Source organism: Aphis gossypii, chromosome 1, assembly GCF_020184175.1.
Source record: "Aphis gossypii isolate Hap1 chromosome 1, ASM2018417v2, whole genome shotgun sequence".
Classification (NCBI taxonomy): domain Eukaryota; kingdom Metazoa; phylum Arthropoda; class Insecta; order Hemiptera; family Aphididae; genus Aphis; species Aphis gossypii.
In genome coordinates, this window is record NC_065530.1 from 41614973 (window position 1) to 41640362 (window position 25390).

At 27.6% G+C, this 25390-nt stretch overlaps 1 protein-coding gene across 7 annotated transcripts in view; it reads left to right on the forward strand.

Moving 5' to 3' along the window:
- Positions 1–25390, forward strand: part of LOC114123373 (potassium voltage-gated channel protein eag) — a 190517-nt gene that overhangs the window by 99415 nt on the left and 65712 nt on the right. For all 7 annotated transcript variants that reach the window (XM_027986313.2, XM_050197132.1, XM_027986316.2 and 4 more), the window contains one exon: positions 14668–15825. In XM_027986313.2, the coding sequence (XP_027842114.2) occupies positions 15747–15825 (79 nt within the window). In that variant the 5' untranslated portion in view covers positions 14668–15746. The remainder of the gene's footprint in view (positions 1–14667; positions 15826–25390) is intronic.

Genomic DNA, 25390 nt, shown 5'->3' on the forward strand with positions numbered 1-25390 from the left:
AGTTTCGTCTCAGCCAAAAGACGATTATTATTATCCGTCGCTGTATCACAATACGACTGTTGTGTCATATTAAATTGAGGTAAACGAGTCTATAGTGTAGCCACCGCATGTCTGTGCATATAATTATTTATAACCGTCCTGAAAAGTTATATACGTTTCGTAAACGTACAGAATACAGTGTTATGATATGGTTTATGTAGTGTGATTCACGCTGCGATGAGATATTATACATTGTTATTTTTGAATGTGTAATTAAAACAATACTATATAGGTACTTATTAATAACAAACACACTAATTTAAACATTAAGCTACTCGTGCACAAACCTGTTTTAAAAACAATCTTCACCTAAATTCTGCAATATTATAGAAAAATGCCAAAATCTTTTGTCTAAAATAAATATAAAAATATTTAAAAATATCAACCAAAAAAAAAAAAAAAAATTAACGAAATCCTCACTATTTGTTCACACTTTGGATTATTAGTGGTTTTTTAAATTTACATTATTTAATGAAATGTGAGTTAATATTGATTATACATTTTCTAAAGAACCAGTTCTTAAAAATAATTAAAAAACCATAACTGATTATCTCTTAAATTATTTTGATGGACATCGATATAATATAATATAGATATACGTACACACACACACACACACATATTCACATGTATATACCTAAGATAATCAATTTGAACTCAGAATTATAATACGTAATTTGGCTTATAAAAAAAAAAAATACCCATATTTTTTTTAAAAATAATATTCTGTATCAATGGTATAAACTTAACAAATAAAGAGTTCCTTGGTATAATAAATTGTTGCTTTCGATTTATAACTGTGAAATTCCAAGCAACAATAAATATCGTGGTTTACGGTATAAAATGATGGATGGCGTTTCTGAAATGTAGCTCAATGTGTTCAAACTCTAAAAAGAGGTTGTATCACTCAGAGAAATATAATTCATAATATTAACGATACAAATAATTTGATAATCACTTATTAAAGCACGTATTTTATTTTATTGGTTGAACACTCTTCAAGTTAAATGTATAGAATTCTTGGCAACTACATTTTTTGAAACAACTTAATATTATAATATTATAATATAAAGTAGCCATTATGTACATTTGAAAATTTGAAATTAATAGGTAACATTTTAGGCTGATTATAATAAAAGATAAATACACACTTTTCTCTAAAACTATCTAAATTTATATTATTGTTGGCATGTTTTTGAGTTGTCTCATTAAAATTTTGAATGTTTTTATTAGGTCAGGCTATATACTATTAAAGAAGGAGAAAAAAAAACTTAATCGAAGAGCTACAGAAATGTATGTTATGTATTTTTTTATGTCAGGGGGGATACAATTATATACTATTTACCACGACAATAAATTTTGGTTAGTTTAAAATATGTTGTGTATGTTAATAAAATGTTTAGATGGTCAGGTCATCCGTTTGGAAACTGGCAACGGAGCCCGCTTGCCGAACATCACCGTCGTTAGGCTGTGCTGCTTACACTGCACCATGCCATATCCTATATACTATGTATTTAAAAAATTAACTCAATAGTTCTTTAAATTTTCATTCTTTGTGAAATTTATAGTAAATCATTAGTAGAGCTGTGAGTTTGTTAGAAAGTGCATTATTTTATTTTTTAGTAATTTATTGTAAAACATAGCTTTGAAAGTATACCATTTGAATTATGTTACAACGAATCCATTTATGAAACTTTTATTTTAAATTTTTTTGCAGTTCTTGAAGTTTTTATTTTTTAGGTCTTTTTTGCATTTGTAGGTTATATTTTCCTTTTTAGTTAATTTTTTGGTATTTTTAATTAAATTCCGTCTGTTAACATCTTTGAAATCCTTTTTGTTTTGCACAATTTAAAAAAAATTTAAAAATGTTTCAGGTGAATAACATTAAACAAAATTCAAGTTCAGTCCATACTATTATTATTATTTTTTTATTAAATAAACATATTTTTATAAAAAATATAAAATGTAATATACTAATGTATAATATCATATAATATCAATTAATATAAAAATTAAATTAAAAACCATTTTAAGTGCATGTTATACTCAGATATTTGGCATTTTATATTGCATTTTATACATTTTAAGTGCATATTTTATTGTATTTAGTTTTTTGAAATTTTTAATGCATTTTAAGGGTTTTTTGTGCATTAAATTCACAGCCCTAATCATTAGTAAAACAGACATCAGTCTTCTGTTTCATAGCTAGGGATTTGAAAGTAAGACTAAAAATATTTTCAAGTTATTATTGACAATTTTTGAGCTCCATTTATATTAATCTTTCAATAATATAGTAATCGGGTTACAATAGTTTGTATTATTGTATTAGAAAAAAAAACCTACAATCGTACGTTTTCTATCTAAATTTTCATTTTTGAGACCCAAATAAGACCAAAGAATAAAATATTTTAACGACATTACGATAATGGTTGACATTTTTTCGTTTTTATTTTTTGTCGACTACATTTATTTTTCAAATTTCACTCAGCTGATATAATATATTTATTATTGTATTAGTATTTGCAACCTACACATTATTATATCGTATATGTATAATATTGTAAATCATGTGCATAAATTATTGTATTATTATACTATATCGTATGATGTACTGTAAACGTGTGTGTTTGTGTGGCATATGCATATATGACGAGAATAAACAAAATATTATAATAGGACGAGAGACGTTTTAAATTTTAATTTTCCACCACAGGGCTTTAACTGGACTGAAGTCGACTCTCTGTAGCGGGCACGCATTTATTTACATTTCGTTGTCGAGGCGCAAGCGAAACGCAATAATATTACGACTCCCGAGGCCATGGTGGCAGAGCTGTCGGATGGGTTGGTAAATGAAGAAAAGAGTGGGAGAGTAAATAACAATAAAATATTCAAAGTCGCGCACTTGGCGGGAATCGCGAGCCAGTTTCCGGCCCTTGGCAGTTTCGCACCGGAAATAACCGGAGGTTAGGCTCGCTCGTCGTCGTCATCTGCTGCTGACGCCGCCGCCACCGTCTCTGCGCATTTTAATAATATTATTATTATTATTATTATTAATACACTGCATATTATATATATATTATTATTCTGAAGGGTGGCCCATTTAACTTGGTTACTCGGGCGATATTTTTGATTTTGACGCACAAACTTTTTTCTATATTTACTTTTGTTAACAGATTTGTTCATACTTATTTTTTTCTCAAAATCAGAAACTGATAATTTTAATAACATCTTCTAAAGTGAGATACAGTTTAAGTATCTAAAATATATGAATTCGCATAATGGTAATGCAGTGCACTAGGCGATGCATCCCTACACTTCATTGAAATTTTAAACATTTTTTTAATATAAAATTTACGTAATTAATACAGTGCAATTATCAGAATAATGTTTTCATGACACGTCATGTGAAAATTATGTTTGTCAATATATGTAATGTATATTATGTTATCATGCAGAAAAATAAAACGATTTGTTGACATTTTATACGTTTTTTAAATCAAAAAGTATGAAAAGATTTCTTTTCTTAAATGTTAGTGGGGGCTTTAACTTGCTAATTCAAATATTGGTGGAGGTGTATACCTGTTAATTATCGTATTATATAATATAAATTTATATATTATATTATTATGATTTATCATTAATACATGTATTATTCTCTGAAAATAAAAGTATGTTTTTATTAGACTTATACGTTCAAACTTAAAAACAGTATGTGCAGTTATTATTTTTGCAAAAGTTGTATAAACACAATGGTATATACAGCTTTAAAATACCCCATAATTTTATTGTAATCACTTTACCTTTGAAAAAAAAAAATAGTTTTAAAACTTTTTATCATATAGCATTTTTAATTGTTCTTTAATGACATTTATACATTTAATTAAAAACCGAATATTTTTCTAAAAATATAAATACAGCTTTTTTGTTTTAATTTTTAATAAAAATGTAAGAGTACTTTAAAAGTGAACTACTAAGACCCTTGTCACTTACTCATTTTTATAAGCTTAAATTATTATAACAACAAAACAATGATTTCAATATTTTGATATGAATACAAATGTACAAAATAATAATATTATATATAATATAATATAACAGGTTGACGGCATTTTTTGTTTTTTACTTTATAATAATATAGTTAGGACACCTAATTTTACGCATAATCCTACGATTTTTTTTTTATATAGACAATCAAAGTTAAAGAATTTTTTATGTACAATTATGTATCCAAAATTGTATCATTATTAATTGATCATCAAAACAAGCAAAACATTCTACTTAAAACTATTCTTATTTTTTTTTTTTAGTTTTGATTGATTAATTTTATCAGTTAGATTAATATGAAAATCTGTTCTAATATTAATTTAGTCTTATACATTAATGATATTCATTATTATATTTCTAAATATACCTAGGTAACAACACGTAAAATTAAATTATAAAAATAAGATATTAATTTATAAACCATCGATTTAAGAATACATCACTATCTTATGGGTAATATTGATAGAATATTGACCAAGATTGTTATTTTATAAATTCTTATTGACTGAATTAAACCAGTGACAGTAGTTGTTGTGAAGATTAATGTTATATAAATATAATATATAGTTGATCAATATGTCATGTTATTTTAGGTATTAATAATCATACAATTATATTTTAAAATTTACTTTAAATATTGTAATGCTGTTATTTACAATTTGTTGACATTTTTAAAAACTATATTTATTCAAAAGAATCTCGTACGTTCATAGGTTTCCTAAATTTATAAATTGAGTCTTGATTATCAGGGTAAAAATTGTGTGTCCAAGCCTTTGATTTTTCAACTAACTACGTAAATATCAAGCAATTATAATTTTAAATAACGTGGTATTTACTGCTAAAAATAAATAAAAACTAATAACTGTATATTACCAAGAATATACTATTTGTCTGATATAATAATATGCACTATTATTATCGAACGGTGGTGGTTGCGATGAAATGGTCATTATGTAATTTTCTGTCATTTTTTTCATAACAATACTAACAGAGATTAATTTGTTTAACATATTTATTGACATGTTGATATTTAATTTTTAATACATTTTGAACTGTAGTTAATAGTATCTTCGACTGCCTAATTTAACAATCATTAGTACTATAGCGGTGGTAACTTTAAATGGTAACTAAAATATATTATATAGATATGGTTAACTGAAAAATTTCAAGTACCTATTAATGTTGTTCAAATACTTCTGATACAGCGTAATACAGCGATTTTATTAATCATATAGTTAATATAAATGGTCATAGTTATTAAAATTGTATTATACTAAATACGTCATAAATAAATTTTAGATGTCATTCATAATAACTTGATCAGTACCATAATCTATATAATTGTATCATAACATTTCTTAAGTTAACTTCAAGTAGCTCAAATGAAAGTTGTGTTCTCATAACCAATACACAGCGTATTTTGATAAAACTCGATTAAGTATATCAAATCATACTAAATCGTATTAAATAATATTAACTATGATAACGGAATAAATGGCTATCATTGCTAGTAACTTTGGGTACAGAAATCCCTTACAAAATGTTTATGTAATCAATTTACAATTTGTTAAGTTAAAATCCTTAAAATTTCTAAGTGTCATATGATTGTCCATTTACAGACTCAGAATGAATGCACATACTAAGTAAAATAAAAAATGAAATTGCCATATTATTGGTACCTTAAAAATACGTTTTACTAATATTTTCAACTTACATGCGTTATTAAAATGTATTTGGACACGTTTATTAATTTATACTTATAACTTGTATACTTATAACATGAAAAGTTTTTCAATATAATATTATAATTTATATTGTTCGGGTGATTTATTGTTTGAATTTAATATGTTAAGTGCATGATTCATTTGTTCAACGTTGTTGAATTTGAATAAAATGCCAATTGCACCGAATAATACGAGTATAAAGGGTTTTTTTTTATTAAGAGCGATCGCCCTTATTATTAATTTTAGTTATAAATGTCTAAAAATTATGATTTTTGAAATTGTTAAGGCCATTTACTAAAGAATATTTGTTTAAAAACTTGGATATTTTATATCATTTAAAAAGTATCACTGAGTGTTGAATTTTTTTCACGTCTATATTGTGACTTTTTAAATTGTTTTATTAATGTACTATTAAAATTAGGCTAAAGAAAAATCATAAATATTTGACTTAAAACTATCAAAAACTGTATTCGTCCAAATTTTGATTAAGATGATTAATGTTTTGAAAAAAAAAACTCATCTGCTTAACAATTTATAGAAAAATAGTCTTTTTTGATCTCCGTTCAACTCATGCTAGTCGTTTATAGTATTACAACATTTTTCATTTTTAACCCTTTATAGGGCAAAGCAAAAATATGAAAAAAAAAAAAATAATAATATTTTAAATCGTAGAAAAAAAGCTAAATAGAGAAAAAAATTAAAAAAAAAAGGAATATATAGTATACAAAATTCTGAGTTTAGTGATATATTGACATTTCCTTTGACGCGCTCTAACGGTGAATTACTGAAACAGAACCTTCAAGATTTTATTTGTGTTGGTGGGAAATATATATCCCGCTGCCCTATAAGGGGTTAAATATGGCTAAGTTAGCTTACTCAAAATTTTGAAAAAAAAAATCCATTACTATATAATAATTACAATTTAACCATACTTTATGAATCAACCTGAACTATCCTATAATTGTAATGTCGATGAACCATTATGTAGTAATTGAACACGTGAATGGCATTTATTTAGTTTTTCTTTTATTTTACAGTTGCTGTAGACGTTGGTTATTCGGGCTTTAGTGGGTAACTAAAGAGCAAAACGATAGATGAACTTTTAACAGACCCTTTTATCCCCTCTCTACTGATGTCAAATAAGTTGAAAATTCAATTTTGAATCAGAACAAAAACGCTGTCATTTTTCTCGATATTATACATATTGTCCATTTTTGTAGCCCATTATAATATTATAAATATATTGGTAAATGCAAAAAGAAAATTTTAGCAATAGTTTTTATATTATAGACACTTTTCATGCATACATTGCCATATAAGTATAAAAAAAAAATGTATGTAGGTTTTTAACTGTTTAAAGCCGATCTATTTATTCACGCACGCGATTAATCAACAAATTTTCGTAATTATAATATTATTATATTGTGTGGCCATTGGACATACATTTATTAATGTGTTGAAATTTAAATTAAATGTATTTAGTGGATATTAAGCTAGTATTAGTTATTAGGCTGAATATTTCTAAATATTTGATCCAAATTATTAGATATTTTGATTCGATTTGACACAAAAAAATATCTGCATTTGATAAAAATCGAAAAAAAAAATGAAATAAAATGAGCGTTGTTGAATATAAATTATAATATAATATTTGTTCGTGTTTTTGTCATAATTTTATCCACATCATATCTTTTGAAATGTCTTAAAATATTTTTATTTTTGATACAATAATATATAAACGTTTCTATTTGGTTTTGAAAATGTTTTTTTCTATTTTTAGTATCATGGGATTTTTTTTCATCGAAGAAAAGTATTCATTTTGATCTATTCCTCTTCCATATATTATTTCATACAATTGCACACGAACGGTAATCGATGAGATACAATTACTATTATCACTAACACGTACAACTGCTGCACTTGCCAATAAAATAATGGAATCGTTTTTCACTACAAACATCATTGCCACCACCGCAACCTGTACGCTCGCCTTTTGTATTGCTCTTGGTGACTATTTGGCGTCGACCACGCAACAGATCCGTTGCCAACGCGGTTACGACTACGACCGCAGTTCCGAACTTCTGCAATGGTCTAGATATTTTTAATAATACGATTCAAGGTGTTGTGTTACACCAAACACGAAACGATACGCATTTAAAAACAGGTGGAACCGAAATATTACATTATATAATGGTAACCACCATATTCGTATTTTCGTAAAATACCAATTCGTTTTGTTCTTAAAATATTTTTGTCGGGAAAACTGATGAAGGCAATCGGGTTGATTAACGTTACTACCAGGGTAATACATCTATAGTTATTTTGATATGGCTTTATTTTTATGTTTGAACTAGCGGTATATTTATTATTTCGACTTCTTAAAATCATATCATGTCTTGTTCTTGTATAATATTATGTATATAAACCATATCATTCATCAAACCACTCATTATCAAAATGTTCAAACTTAACACTATTTAGTTTTTAACCGATATTTATTTTATATTACCTATACTATCGTACTTATAGAAAACAATATCGGTAATTTTTGGTTTGAACATCATTGACTTCATTTGTTTGTTTGTGACAAACTATAAATTATCGTTCTCTGGTCGAGAGATATCAGCACAATTTGCAAATGTTGAAAAATATAAGAACGGTTATCGATAGGATATCGGATTTTCAGTTTATGCTGTGATAAAAATTATTATTTATTATCAATCATTAAAAGTGTATTAATTGTTTTACACAAATTGAGTCTATTAATTATTATACTCGTAATAATCACTTGAAACCTATTTTTCTTTCCGGTAGCGCGTATATACCTTATATTAAGTAGTCAGACTTTATATCGACACTTACTTTACAATATTGTAATTACGAAATTTTTACGTTTTTTGTATTGCACTTATCGTTATCTAGTATTCACGTTCTGTTAAAATCTACACAATCAAATTTTTATTTTCAAATAACTTCGTTATCGATTCTTTCAACAGAAGCAGAATTCACAAAACGTGAATCGATAGTTTTCGTAATGTACGAGAGATTAAATTATTACATAGACAAGAAGAGTGAATTGGGAAAATATGTAGGTATGCCACAAAATCGGTTTAGTGCTTTAAACTATTCGTTCCATATTCGATATTTGACTATCAAAGTTTCTACACATCGAAGTTATTTCAAAATATAAAATTTCGAAATATTTCGGTTCGCTCGACGTGATTTGGCCAGGGGTAGTATAGTTTCTAGAATTTCTCGGCGAACACGAAGACAACGAATTCCAGGTTAATTTTACCCCATACGCGTTTCCTCGGGTGATTTACCGGGTCGGCGGACGGTGAAGCCGAGAGATTGACGGGGGGTCTGGATCGCGGGCCGGGTAAATATAATGCTATGTTCTGAGGGTAAGTATAATGTACAGCTGATATCGCCTGTTACGCCACAGGCAATGCGCGTGCTATTCCCATGTCGGGTCCCATGTCCCCGCAGAGCAGAAAAACGACAACGACGACGTGACGCGACTCAACGACGACGACAGAAATAATAATAATAATAATATATTATATTATTATTATTATTATTATGATCGTATATGCGCGCGTTTCGGTGATATCGAGAGTGCGCTGGTTATTCCGGACTAATCAATATATGAATATTACATGTTGTGCCGTACGCATCGAAATTATTCGTAAGCACACTCACTCGACGGAATTGATGTAATGTCCACGGCCGTGTACATGGTTTATACCACCGGGGGACGCTAAATATTACGCTCGCAAATAAACATATTATGCCGTGCAATACAATACTATATTTTGTACCACAGTAAGTTGCATCCAGAAAATTATTTCTTTTACGAGTTTTATTTATATAATTTTTTTTGGTTTCACGCGATGAGTTACCTCACATGAGGTCATTCCGGTGCGATTCGAAATATTTTTAAATTTTAAAATTGTTTTTTAGAATTTAGATCTATTATTCTGTAACATTGAGCTTTATTTCGACGAGAAAATTTTTTTCGACAGGTGCTGAATGAATTTACTTTACAGAAGCATAACTATTATTTTGATCGTATTAAATATTCATATTATTGTTCTTTTAAAATTCTTGTTCTAGAAATTATTGGCGTTGATTTTTTTTTATCTTAATCATGTGAAAAACATGTGTTTTATAAGTATTTATTATCTAAACTATTTTTGGTTAAATATTTATTTGATGTTCTATCAAATTATCTTATTGAAAAAAATATTGAAATAAATAAACTTTGTGTGTATGTTCGAAAACATAAGCAAATATTGGTTTAATAACTCAAAGCAAATTAGGAAAGTTACTATATTTGTTGTAAGTACACCATAATATATACGCGATTAATAATATTTACATTAGTACACGTAAAAACTATTTCAGCAATTGAATTTTAAGCAACTCTTTTGAATAATGAGTGTGAATAAGTAAAGAATCTAAAATATACATACGTAAGAAATATTTAAAATAAAAATAAATATGGTCATTAAAGTTACGAGTAGTTATAAGTTTTAAAATTTATCAGGGTGTTATTTCCTATAAAAAATTTTTTTTTATATTTTTAGAATTTCTCCGACTATATTCGCCTGTAGGTACGTGTAGTAGTGTACAAAACTATGCACTATAGTAGTATATTTCATTGGTATAAAGTATACGTTATTCGTAGTCCTGTACTGAACGTATAATAATATCTAGAAGTTCAGATGATATGATATTTCGAGCTGTAAGTAGCGCGAATGAACTTCAATTCAATCGTTGCTGTTTGCGATATTTTGAAAATATTGCGTTTCAATATAAGTATAGCACTTATACAATGTATTGTATATTTTGAATATTGTATTTTATAGTGCTGGACTCGAACGTGATTGTGTTTGTACATATTTTTGTTATTATTATTATTATTTTTATATACGGCTACACCGAGTATAATAATAATATTTGTTATATCGCTCTAGAGAAATAGCATTGTATGAATCTATCTGCTGTGCTGCAGGCATACTATGTGAGGTGTAGTACGAAAATTCATATTACGGGATTGATTTTTAAAGCGATTTTCTCCGTGGTATACGTGAACCACATTGACAATATTAAAACAAATTCTTTATCTATACCCAATTTCAAAATACAGTATCTAGTCTGTTGACCAGTTATGGTTTGGTAGCATAACCTAATCTAACCGAGTGGGTTCTAACGAGTTATTTGGCAATTCATTGGATCTGACTCAAATAGGGGAAGTCGAATCTCAGTATCATTGTAGTCTTAAATTGAACTGCGTGGAAATCGAACATGTTATTCACAATAATGATAACAATATACTATTTTGTAACGAACCCAGGAAACTAGGCTACTTTTATGATAGGTACTTTAATGACTCTACTCTTAATTCTCCATTCTGTGTTTTCAGATATCCCACATATCTTGTCAACTGTATTTACTGAACTAAAAATAGCAGTAATTTTAATAAAAATATAGATCAAGTATAATTTTGACCACACTTTTGCAATCAAAATATATAAAGAAGGAAACAATTTTAAACGGTTTATGGAAATTTTTTGAAAACATTTTCGGACATTATTCGACTTTTGAACATAATATTATTAGGAATTTCTGACATTTTTGTGACCTACGCTTACGCTAGACGAGTATGGACGGTAATCATAAAATATAACACAACGCATGCATATTAGCTTTAGATTTCCAGTGGTTCATTTTCGCGGTCGACTCGTCAAAATTATATCCATATACTCCTGCGTCGGGCTAGATCGTTCCGGTCGCATATCTCTAACCACATATTATTATATTTCTAGATATTATATACGTACGTATGTGTGTTTTGGGTCACGAAATTACAAAACGTCTCTCCCGAATCTCGCCGTTTGCTGGTTGTCAAAACATGACAAAACCACTGGGCGGTCGTCTCCGGTGATTACGTGTCGTGATACGTATCGCAGCACACACGACGACGCGTATAACATTATTATTATCACAGTAAGTTGTCGTGTCCGTCATTGCCACCAAACGAATTAACGAGAAATGCGTGAACCGCGAGAGGACGTCTCGCGGGACTACAAAACGTTTCGTACGAGATGAAAAGTCGAAAAACATGAATTAATATTATAAAAAAAAATACGAGTTTAAATTCATAGCGATGAGTTTTTATTACGTACGCCTATTATTTGTAAGAAATAATGTGACGAATAACGTAAAACAAAAATGTAATTTTCGATAAGAAATCAAAGCTGCTTTGTATTGTGTTATATTATATTTGCATAACAGTTTTATCATTACGTGGTATTTTATAAAAGGTTTGTTTAATTATTATTAACTGTAGTTATAAACTGTATTTTTCAAATGAACGAGTATTAATAAACCGTTTAACCATAAATTGTATAGGTATAAGTAAAATCGTTTGACTGTGAAATGCAATTTAACCATAAAACAATAATACCTAATAATTTTAATTTATAAGTAAAGATTGACCGACATTTTCACGTCTGCGTGGGTATATCGAATGTGGAATTTCTATTTTCACTATAAAGTGGTATTATTTATATAGTAATATGTATTATGTAAACGAACTTATAATGTTCAATACGGTCACAAAAACCGATCACTTTACTCGCAAAGTGGTTTTTTTTTTTAAGTTTTATCGTTATCTATCTAATACGTAAAATAATTAATCGGATACGTTTTTAGAGTGAAAAACATATAAAATTAAAAATTAAATATCTGAAAGATTACGATATAAAATAATACAACTAATGAGGGAGATATACCTTGGTGTTTCAAACCTGGAGCTGCGGGCTGGTTTAGCATTGTGTGATAAAAATTATACTATAAACAAAAAGTTCAACAGTCGTTCATTCGCGGTAGATTCTACTACGTTTTCCACTATCAGCAGAATGCGGATAGACTCGGTATATGTATATTGTTATACCTACCTACATTGTTTTTCCCGCCTCGAATAGAGCACACGCACAACAGCGATATTATGTGCGTACGCATTTATATACCTTTTATCAGCGTTAAACACACTCTTCTCATCCGCACTTGTCGTGGACCCTACTCATAAACGCCGCTTGAATTGCACCACCCACCGGGCCGGATAGTAAATACATAATATTATTATGCTTAAATTCTGTTCCGTTTGATTTAGTTAAAAACGTAAAATGAACACTCGAACGCGTGGTGTTTTGACGTTGAATCCAAAAGACTTGTTTGATATTATAATAAAATAATAATACGCCCGAAAAATAGTTTAGATGCAACCTGCTCTTGAGCGATTGGTTGATGTTTGATAAACAAATTATACGTCATTTTCGTCAAAATTAGTAAAAATCGCCAAAATAAAATTATATCAACAATTATACGCACACTTCAAAGGTATATAAATAAGCAAAAATAACACCAATATTAATCTTTTATAATACAATTCTAAGTACTTATATTAAATGAATTATAGTAATATAATTATAAATAAAAATGAAATTATTATTCATTTATTATATTATATTAATATTATATAGATATTTAAAAAAAAAACGTTTTACTAAGTACCTACCTACTATAACTCGTTAATAATAAATATATTATGAGAAGTAATATTTTCTTTTTTTTTTTTAATTTTAAGTTTAAATAGTTTGTTGATTGCGACTAAATAATAGAATATCTGAAATTAAACTTAAAGATCTTATGCATACCTACGCTTTGGCCTTTTTTTGCGGTAGGTAGTGTTAATTTTTTTCTTATCTCGGTTTTGATGTACTTGATTTGCAGGTACATCATATCCACGTATCAACGTGCGAATAAAATATAACAGTTTACTTAAACTAATTCAAATAAAGTAATATAAAAGACTATGTCAAATAAAATAAAATACGGATTCTAGATTGAGTATAAACAGATGAATTAATTTAGTACACTTATTATTTATTTTAAAGAATAAGTATTATTATAATATATATTTTATACAATACGGGTTTGGGCATATGTTATGTACTATTAATCTTGTATATTATACTCACACGACGTAACATGTTTGGCATAATTCAAAAGAGGGGTGGTACATCCCCCTTTGCATTTTTACAATCGACGAGCAAACGCATACAGCGCATGGAAATTAAAAAAACAAATTAAAAGGGTGTTATTTGAATCCAGAAAACCGTATTAAGGCTATATAGATGTAAACCATATATATATATATATATATATATATTTCATACAGTGAAAACCAGCTTTTATTCATCGACGGTCCAAATTAGAAAAAAAATATGCATTGCGTGTATGATATTGCGGCAAAAAAGGTCATCTAAAAATTGTCAATGCTTTTTTCATAATACCTACATGAAAAATAGCTTAACAATACTTTCATATATAACATCATGACTGTTTGTTTATGTTAATTTTGAGTCATTATTGCTATAAATAATAATTGTATATAAATGTAATATACATTTCAAATTATTTGTTTGTTCAAACTTGAAATATATAGTTACATTTGAAGAGATGTATGAGACACTTAAAATACTTACTTTAAAGCTCGTCATACGATTTGACTATTTTTTCTGACCCTACATAATGTGATACTCATCAAGTGATAAAACGATGTCTAAATATTAAACGAATAACTTAAGAACATAAAATGCAGAAAAATATATTATAAATTTGTCCTTTTTATCTCCGTAAAATCTATACCAATTATTTTGGTTCACTTAGCGTATCTTTCATACGCTCTACATCATTAATCTGACTTAATGTATTTCGATATATACGTACTATACAGTTTATATTATTTTTATCGTCGTTGAAGTCTAATCAGAATGTTTTTTTTTTTCAGAAACTCGTGAGTGTGACCTCGCCCAAAAAGGCTTTTGACCGCTCCCGAGTCCATGCTGTCCTCCATCTCCGCCATAGTTGCTGTGACTGTCGACGACAGCTGTGGTCCTCGAGAGCAATTGGACGATACTAACCGTCGTCAACGCCACCTTGGTTTTCATTCTTCCTTCACTGCCACAGCAGCCAACACCGCTCACCACTGCCGTCGTCTAACGACGATCCGACCGGACCAGGTAGCCGGGCACAGATGAAACCATCATCGTCGTCTCAATCGTCGTCTCCACCGTCGCCATCGACAGCCGTCGAACGCGACCGGCTCGGGCAACACTTCGTTCAAAAACACAGGGAGTCGTCGCCGTCCTAGTTCGCGTCGACCTCTCGACGGGGGGGTGGAGGGCTCTTCGATGTACGCGCGATCCACCACTACCACAGCAGCAGTCGCCACTACCACCGCCACTGACCGCACTGACGACCGGCGTCGATTATGAAGAAACACAAACGCGAACACTTGGATTGCGGCTGACGACGATAACTGAACTGCGGTCCCGGGGGACACACACACGATCACTTACCACACACACCACACAAACCATAAACACACACACATACCCATATACACACATACACACATACACATACCCAATCCACCCAAATACACACAAACACAAACCCATGACACTCGCCCACCAAGGATACCGCAAACGGCATCACTACATGACTGGCAGCTGTACGAAACATACGTAATATTTTTGTGTGATAACAATCACTCGTCATCGCGCCTCTCGCCCCTCGTCCACTCCATTCGTTTTTTGAACTGCTCACGTCGTCGTGTTTTCGATACGCGATTTTGTAGATATTATATTATAATATACGATCGATGTGATAAATATGTTTTCGCTCGAGACCGCGACGCGAAAATTGTAAAAATATAACACAAAGCGATACCGCGGTCACCGTCGTTGTCTTAATCGTCCGCGTCATCGTGCGCGAGTTTTATTTTCTCCGCCAATATGGCCGAAATGACACACTTGAGCAAACATAGCTAACAGCCTACTCCTGGGTAACAAAGGTGCACCCATTATGCCAGGGGGCCGACGAGGTCTGGTCGCCCCTCAAAACACGTTCTTGGAAAACATCATCCGAAGATCGAGCTCTCAACGTAAGTACACACACCATTCATTACTAATATTAGAAATAATTATCATAAGTCATGTGTATTAAAAATAGTATATAACATTGACTAGGGATAAATTGTGTTCATAATGAATGTATCATTGTAGTTCGTAAAGTTTGGTAGGTTCATCAAAACTATTTTTTTAAAGTTTTTAAATTTAATAAACGTTGAGCTAAAAGTTATAACAAATAATATATTATTATTTGAGCCTAAAATTGTAAAAATAATATAATATAAACTGAATCTGTCAAAACTTTTATTTTTAATTATTCCCTTAGTCGTCATACGTACATGTTATAGTGGTTATGCAGCATTTCGATATTTTATATATATTTGAACAAAAATCACGCGTTTGTGCAAGCTAATAAACTAAAAAATATTTGTATCAGTTAATTTGTATTATACAATCATTTTTTACAACAAAATTTCAACAAAATAAAAACTGAATAAAACTGATCATTTTTCATATTAATTGAAAAAAAAGCAAAGTTATTACAATATACCGTAGGTAGCAAAGTTAAAAAAAAATAACTTTTTAACTGTCCGATGACTAAATTTGATAATACAATATAGATAACCGTGGTTGAACCCAGTATTAATTTGGTGGTATCATCGAAAACAATCGATTTGTTCATTCCGTCACGATGGTTTCAGTTCAATCTTTATACATTACACTTAAGTAAATCTCACGTATTACAATGTTGAAGGATTAAGATCGGGAAGCGCGTAGGGAAGGAAAATGTCTTCATTTATTACCTGAAACTTCGTCACAGTTTTTAACAAATTTTCAATTGACTATTGTACGATTGTAACAATAACTGTATGTTATGTGTCGGGGTACGTTTCTATCGCTTACCTGATTATGATATCATAATAGTTAAATACGAAAAATGCAATGTCATCATTGCTGGTTAATTCCTCGAACTATATTAGAACAGTTATCTTTATTCAATTAATATAATTGTACATACAGGTTAAAGTGTTGAAAAAGTATTCTAACTATTTTTATATAGATACAGATACAGATAAATAAGTTAAACTTAAACCCGAATACAAATATGCTTTATAAATAATTCATACTAAATTATTGTATTTTATTACATTAAACACTTAAATGATGCAATATTATTTTTTATAATAATTAATTAAACAAAACCTTCACATTTCTTATCGATAAAGTCTTAATTTATAAATCTAAAGATTTTTTAATAACTTGTTGTTATTTTTTTTACGTTATCTATCATTATGTAAATATAGAGTTTTGTCTGGATAGATATATTTTATCTAAGAACACACTTTTCATGAATAACTTGGATATGTAGTATAATAATTCAATTTCAACTACAGCTTCTATAATAATAGTAATTTTTACTAATAAAATATAACAATAATATAATTAACAAATAAACAATTCTAAGTTATTTTATTAACGTCCATACTGTTTATAAAAACTACGGTATGATAATAGTGAACGGATTGTAACCTATTGTTTGAATATATTTATGCATAAATTACCGTTTATAGAATAAAAAAAAAATATAATATATTCAAATACCTTACATCACTTTATTCAGTAGTTAAACATTTAAATATAGACGTACGCACTACTACAAACTACTACAACTACTATTAGTAAATATTTTAAAACGTTTTTTAAAAACTAAATACAAGAGAATATTCACTTTGATATTATATAAATCATATATAATAATTAGTATGTACCAACAATTTTATAAACTGATTACCTACTCAGGTAATAAATAACCTAAATTTAAAAGCAAACAAACATATTTAATTCAATAGTAATACATAAAAATGCAATTAATGGTCGTCAGTTTCTACAAATTCAAAACAAAATTGGTAACATTTTAAAGTCAATTTTAATTACAAACTACAAAAAAATTTTAATTTTAAAAGATTATCTACTAAAATGTAACTGGGCACCTATTAAATGTCTCTACAATTTAAAATTTATTAAATTATAACCTATTTAAATCAGATAATTATAATATCACTCCCTAATTATTAGTCGTTTGCTAATAATATTATTTTTTCTAAAATCAAGATTTAACGTAAGACCCGATAAATATTTTGCTTTATTTGTATTATTATTTATAATAATATCATTTAAAGCAAATTTGAATTTAAATTATTCAAAAATATATTTGTTGGGTTTTTTTATTTATTTTATTAAAATTAATACCATTAAATTATAAGTTCCTTATCAGATCATTGTAATCCCGTTTAAATGTATTGATTTTACACTGCGTATTTAGCATGTATTATAAAAAGTGTCGTTTTAGTTACTGAAAAGAGTATGGATTTTAATACGTTTACAATATTATACAATACATCCGAAAATTGAACAGAAATCCGATTTTATGCATGGTCAATTATTTTATATTTATTAAAGGACAAGCGGATCTTATTTGGGTATAAAACCTGTTAAAGCGATTTTGACATAATTATTATAGTTAATTATTTTAATCTATTATCAATAATTCCAAAATAAGTTACAAGTAACCTCGGGTATCTGCAATAATATTTTATTTGTTATAAAATTAAAAAAAATTCGAAAAAAACATTACAAAAAATTATGAAAATAGGTATTTCGAATAGCAAATATAAAAATATAATATTTAAGTAATTTTTATCAAAAATTTATATTTTTTCAACATAATATTGTTTTATTAATTTACACCACATCTAAAAGAAGGAACAATTTTCCACTAAAATTAACGAATGGTAGGTATGTTGCCATCGTTAAAACATTAACATGACGACATGTTAAGATTTCCAAGATAACGTCATAAATATAAATTGGACTTGAGTTAAGATGAAATTTTACGATCAAACTTTAAACAAATTAAAGTAATAATTGAACATACTAATAAAACGACAACTAGGGCAACTTCATAAGCTGAAATGCCGTAAATCCAAACATTTTATTGACTCAAAAGTTAATTAAAATAATACTATAGGGTATGAATGATATGTATTTTTATGATAATAATTAAATATTAATAATAATATAAATTCCATGTTTTCGGGAAAAAAAAACTACCGTAATACTAATAATTAAATAAATTACTTTGATAGCAGTATTAAAAACATATCTTGAAATGAGCCAAATTGAGTCACGTTTTATTTAGATGGTTTGTAACATTATTTTTTATATTTTATTAACCAAATATTGATCCACAAATATATTACATAAAAATATACTAATAATTATGTAACACGTCTTATTAATCTTAGTACACATATGACTATACATAAAAAAACATTTTTTTTTCTTTTTAATAAATATAATATAATATAAAATTAATTAATTAAATATTAATTTTTTTAACTATTAAAAGATAACAATATAGGTATAATATCATTTTTAATAATGTGATACTGATTTCATAAATTCAAGTGTGCTTTTCCCCTTAAATATAATTATTTCAAATTAAAGTTCGCTCTCTGACTTCTTTTTTCTATGCTACTTTAAAATAATGGAAAAATCACCAGATCTGCATATGATATAATGAGAAATTTTAGTGACCCATTATATAACCGTATACCTAACTTTTTGAAAAAAAAATTAGTTGTGTTTTAGTTCCCAGGCTCCACATGAAATGTATTTGTGAATTATATAAGCTGAAAAATCGTTTAAATTATGCAATGTGATAATTACTATGGAATATTATTATATCAAAGTTATAAAAGAATATTAATTGAATTTATTATGATGCAAAAAAATGAAAAGTATTACCTATACACTAACGAAGTTTTATTATAACATTTGAATGATTCATATTCAGCATAAATTATGTACGACACGAGTTCTAACTATTATCGTTATTGCCTACTCTGTTTAATTCTAACTACAGATAATATTTATAATGATATATCATTAAATATAACAATTATACATTTATACGTAATAGATTTTAATCACTTTAATTACAAGTATAAAGCTTACGGCCTTACCATGATAAATCTCATGTCATCTAATAACGAGCTCTGAAAAAAAAAAAAAACACATTTTTGAAGTTATATTTTTAATTCACACATCGAATTTAAAGTGCATGATTATTTATAATTACATAATTGTTGTTATCATTTGTGTAACAACTGCTTTTTGATATCCAGAAAATAGTACTTCACGAGAAAAAACAATAGAAATATCAAAATTAGGACACCCCTTCTTCATTTATTCACATTACGTTACCGTCCACAATATTAATTATTCATACAACACTATTTTTTTAGATGACCCGATAAATGGTATAATTATATGATTACTTTATAATATTAACAATAATATTAATGTATGTATTTTTTATTACCATAACTTTGTTTATTACATATTATAATTTAATTATTTTGCCATGAACTTCACTCGAGTCATGTACCTAAACAATGTTAATTACATTGACGTACATGTAGGTATACGAGATCAATATTACAATGAAATTATTGAAATTAAGCGTTTTATTTATTTATTATTTTATGTTTTATTTATTCAGTAAATTAGTTGTATATAATTTGTCATTTCGATCAGGCTTGCCAAAAATTAATATCATAATAATATCAGCTGTGAAAATTCAGTTAATGTAGAACTTAGTACTTTAATGTAATACCTATACAGATTTAAAGATTGACATTCATATGTTGAGAAGGGAAATAAGATAGCTTTAAATTGTCTCATGAAATTCGTCAGAAAATCGTTTTATTATTTCTCATCACGTGTAGAAGTACTCATACAAAGAGCTGCTTGGTGTATTTAACTATAACAGGCATTAAATATAGACTTGGATAATATATTTAGAGTTTCAAGAGTTTGATAAAATTAGCAGTTGAATTACGACGATAAAATTGTGTCGAGATACACTATTGTGTAATTTCTGGTGAAAATACGATCGATTTTTCATTCGAAGCTGAAAAATTATATTTTCTTAAATCTTAGGTATTCGTTATGGGTGTAAAAAGAGTTTTGTTTGTTCCAGTGTTAATCTAGTCCCTAGTGCAGGTAGTTGAAGGAGGATGTAGGAAGTTTAGAAGTAGTAGTAGTACAGTAGTTTATCTTATTATACTATATTTTATTGTGCACGTTTGTTGAAGGGGATGTAAATAAATTGAAGGATTTCGAACGGGTTCAATATCTGACACGGTTAAGCCTCGAGCTACGCGTGCTGATATTCCACCGGAAATTTCCATCTCTGTTTAACGCTATCCGTTTCGCCGTTTCTCCGATTCCGATCTTCCTATTTTAGCTCCCAAACTTTGTCACCCTGTGGATTCACGAGTGGCTGTTTTTTTCCTCCATGGATAGGATAAAAATAAAAACTCCAAGCTCATATTTTGTTCTTTTCATAAATATTTTTTCTTATCTTTAACTTCTGTCGTGTTTTAAAATACATGAATTTCGATATCTTAATATACTAATGCAATTTGTATTTTATGAACCATATGTACTATCCACATTCCATACCCACTAGTCCCCTTATGATAGGAGAATATAACAAATATTTTACTAATTCTACTAACAAAATAAAAACATTTAGCATTACTCAGAGGATACCATTGAGAGGGTAAAGCAGTTATTGTTATCATCCAATTTTTTATATTTTATATTTAATAAAATTATATTTACCACCAGTATAATATTTGAATTGAAATTATATTATTTTTTTTTTAATAATAATATAAAAAACAGATTTTATATAATGAAATGTAATAATTACATGTAGTGTAACTGTATGATTATTATTATTTATCGATGATTAAGTAAGTGTATAAATCTTAAAATATAAAATATAAATAAATAATAAATATAAATGCAATTTAAATAATCTCTATTATCTCTTTTAGGAAAATTAACATAAGTTTTAATATAGTAGCAAAATATTTTTTGAGAATTCACAGTATTTTAGAGGAAATTAAATTTTCCAAACCTAATATGCACATTGGTATGTTTTTAAGATAATATAATAATATAATTAAATAAATTCTAAAATATTATTTTTATTATTTAAAGAATTTTAATAAAAAGTAAGTCATATTATGATATTGAACTTACAAAAATATCTTAAAATTATTCAAAACCTAAATATGAAATAAATTGTGTGATAAAAAGTTATAAAAATATTTTTTGCATAGCAATAAATTTTACTTTTCTATTTTTAAATGTAAAAATATTCATATTTTAAATTGTATTATTTGTTCATTCTTCATTTAAAAAATCTAAATTACGCATCAAAAAATAATGAAATTGTAATAATTTCCATTAATATACGAAAAGTAATAAATACATACGAAAAGCCGAATAAATATCTGTTTTAAGACAGCAATAATAGCAAACATATCATAGATTATAACCACTTTATACACTCGCTCCAACCTAGCATAACAATGCCGTCCATTACATTGTTAAATTTGTCATAAACGCGCGTGACTGGTTTAATCTTTGCTTACGGTAGACGATTTTAATTAAACCGCGAGCGCTTTAGTACACGTAACTATATAATACGACGACGATGACGATGGCGTCGATGATGTTGGTGGTTTCGTTTTAAACAATCCAGAAGAGTGTAGTAATAAGAACCTCGCAGTTTAAAGTCGTTTATGATAGTAATAATAATAATAATAATAATAATAAAAAAACTATTATTACAGCAATATGACAATGAGTGGAGGAACCTACGCAAAATATTTGCACGAAATAACAATGCATCGCGTATTACATTTAATTCGTATGAGAATGCAAGGCTTTACTCGAAAATGAACTTGATCTTTCGTTGGATTTTATTATAAAAACGAAGAAATTCAACTTTAAGATTATTCATTAGATTTAAATTTTTATATGTCCCTAATGATTTCAATACATTACATTAAACTATAAATAATTATCAAACGTCATAATACAATTTTAAGAATTATGAGGTAACCTCTCACTCCCAATCCATTTCACTTACATAAAATTTAAATAAATACCTACCTATCTTTTATATTATTAATATTTTTTTTTATTGAAATGAGTGTTTCTTATGAGTTATTAGAAGGTTAACTTGTATTATAAAATCTTTCATTGGCTATACTTTTTCACTTTTATTACTTGTTATAGTATAATTACCTGCATACATTTTGCTAGACCGTGTGGTACGGATGTACCTAAATTGCCTATATAATGCGCCGCGTTACCAATTATATTTCTTTAAACGAAACGTATCGGAATAATAATTATTACAGTTATTATTACGAGACATTGTTTTTTTTTTTTGGTATTCTTACTATTATATTATTTTAATATGTATTGTGCATGTCAAGCGTGCCTCATGATATAATAGATATAATGCTATATTATTTGCGGTACGATTAACACGAAGAAGAGGTACAACTTCTTTAAAACGCAAAGTCTGATGTTAGCAGTGCATTATTGTATTGATCTGCATTATTATATTGCATATACGTCTATAAGAAGAGAACACGTGAAAAAAAGCGAACCGAATTGAAATTAGGTTATAATACAAAACAGTGTTCATATATTATGTAATATAATATAGTACTTAAGTAAATGTATAATGCGATTTTATTGTACGACATAATATTGTAAATTGAAATATCGCATTATGATTTCAAACACGTAGCCTGTTGACGATAACAAGTGAAAAAGTCGTTCTAAAAAATTAAATAAAAATATTCTGACTTTTGAAAAAGTCATTTACTCAGACTAAACGGTTAGCGGCCTAGACCGGTGGGGCGGTGATACGATTTCAGTTTTTTTGGTATAGTCGTACATTTGTAATATTTGCAACGTTACAACTATTTTAGGAATAACCTTTTAATAAAAACCATATTCTTGAATTCTTTTATCCTAGAAATTTGATTAGTGCTTCTTCTTCTTAAAATATAAGAAGTACGAGACAATTGAATAACTTAGGGTTGTTATTATTATGTTGCCAATATTATACAAATAGTAAACCAAAATTTAATATTTATTTTTATTATTATACTCATGTCTTGGCTTGTCTTTTATGTCACAACTATGTTAGTATGACAATTGTATATGTATAACTACTAACTAGAGACGTACTGATGGTAGGAGGTGATTAAGATCTTAACATCCCCCCATTAGGAAAAAAGGAAAATGATTTCTTATACAGAATATTACATTAATAACATTTTTATACATATTATATACATTTACCCCCCCCCCTCCCATTAACGAATTTTGCATGTGCCTATTGCGTATAACATAAGAAAAAATCCATCACAAAGCTGATTTTTCAATATGTTTAACGTTTAATCAAGTTAATTAACGCGTTATTTATAAACTATATTCATAAAAATTGAGGTACTATTACTACCACGGATATAGTTTGGTTGTATAGCACACAATAGTTTAAAACTATCAGTACACTGAAAAATCAGACAATTTTATTAAGATCTTTAAACTTGGCACTTTTTTTTTATAATCAAATAATGCGATTTTTAAAAGGAAACATTAATTTACTTAGTGAAATAATAATTTTATAATTTACTTAAAGTTTTTAAATGATATCATGTATTTTTAATTTCATATTCCAAAGTGGACTATTTTTTGAAAGTTTTAACATTTAAAAAACCAATCTCAAACTAAAAGTAAAATTTTATAAATATTTAAAGATCAAATGAGTGGAATAGAACAACACAGAGAATCTCTAAAACGTTCGTCCATTAATTCACTCATCAGTTCTTCAAATACTTATGACTAATTAACTACCTAGTCGTTTAGAATTCGATTTTTATATGTTTAATATATTTTCTTGGAAAACTATCCTATATCAAAATATTTAGTTATTAGTTTATTTTTTAATTTAGAAAGGTAAAAAAAATTTCATGAATTATAATGATGAAAAATTAACAATAATATTTTGTTTTCGAAAATGTAACTTTATAATGATTTCAACAATGTATGAAAAGACATGTTTTACTAGGAATATTTAAAGATAAAACATGTGTTTAACCCTTATGACCTTTAAAAATCACCGATACAATCGAAATCTTAAAAATATATACATATAAGTGTGTATTTAATATTTTGTAGGGCGGTGCATTTAAAAACGGATTTATGAGTATTAAAATACAACGACAAGTGCACTTGTTGAAATTTCTACCACTAGAATAGTACATTTTTTGTATAGTTAATTGCGCTTATTATTCGTATAGAACGGTTTAAATGTTTAAGCCTACACTTAATGTAAATATTCTGTTAATGATCGATACGTTTTTTTAATTTTTGTTTTTTTTTTTTAACTTCCATTCTGTATGTTTTTCTTATTTTATTTTATTTTAATCTTAAATCTTCATCGATGCCTTTACAATACATTTTGATATAAATACAAATGGAAAACTTTCTTATACTTATCTACGCCACTTCTAAGAAGTATCAATACTGAAGATTTGTAATGAGTACAGGTAACATTTACCTATCTACTTTACAGTACATAATACTATATTATTTCGTTTTAAAATTACCTATATTATACTACACGACTTATGATAAATATATATATATATA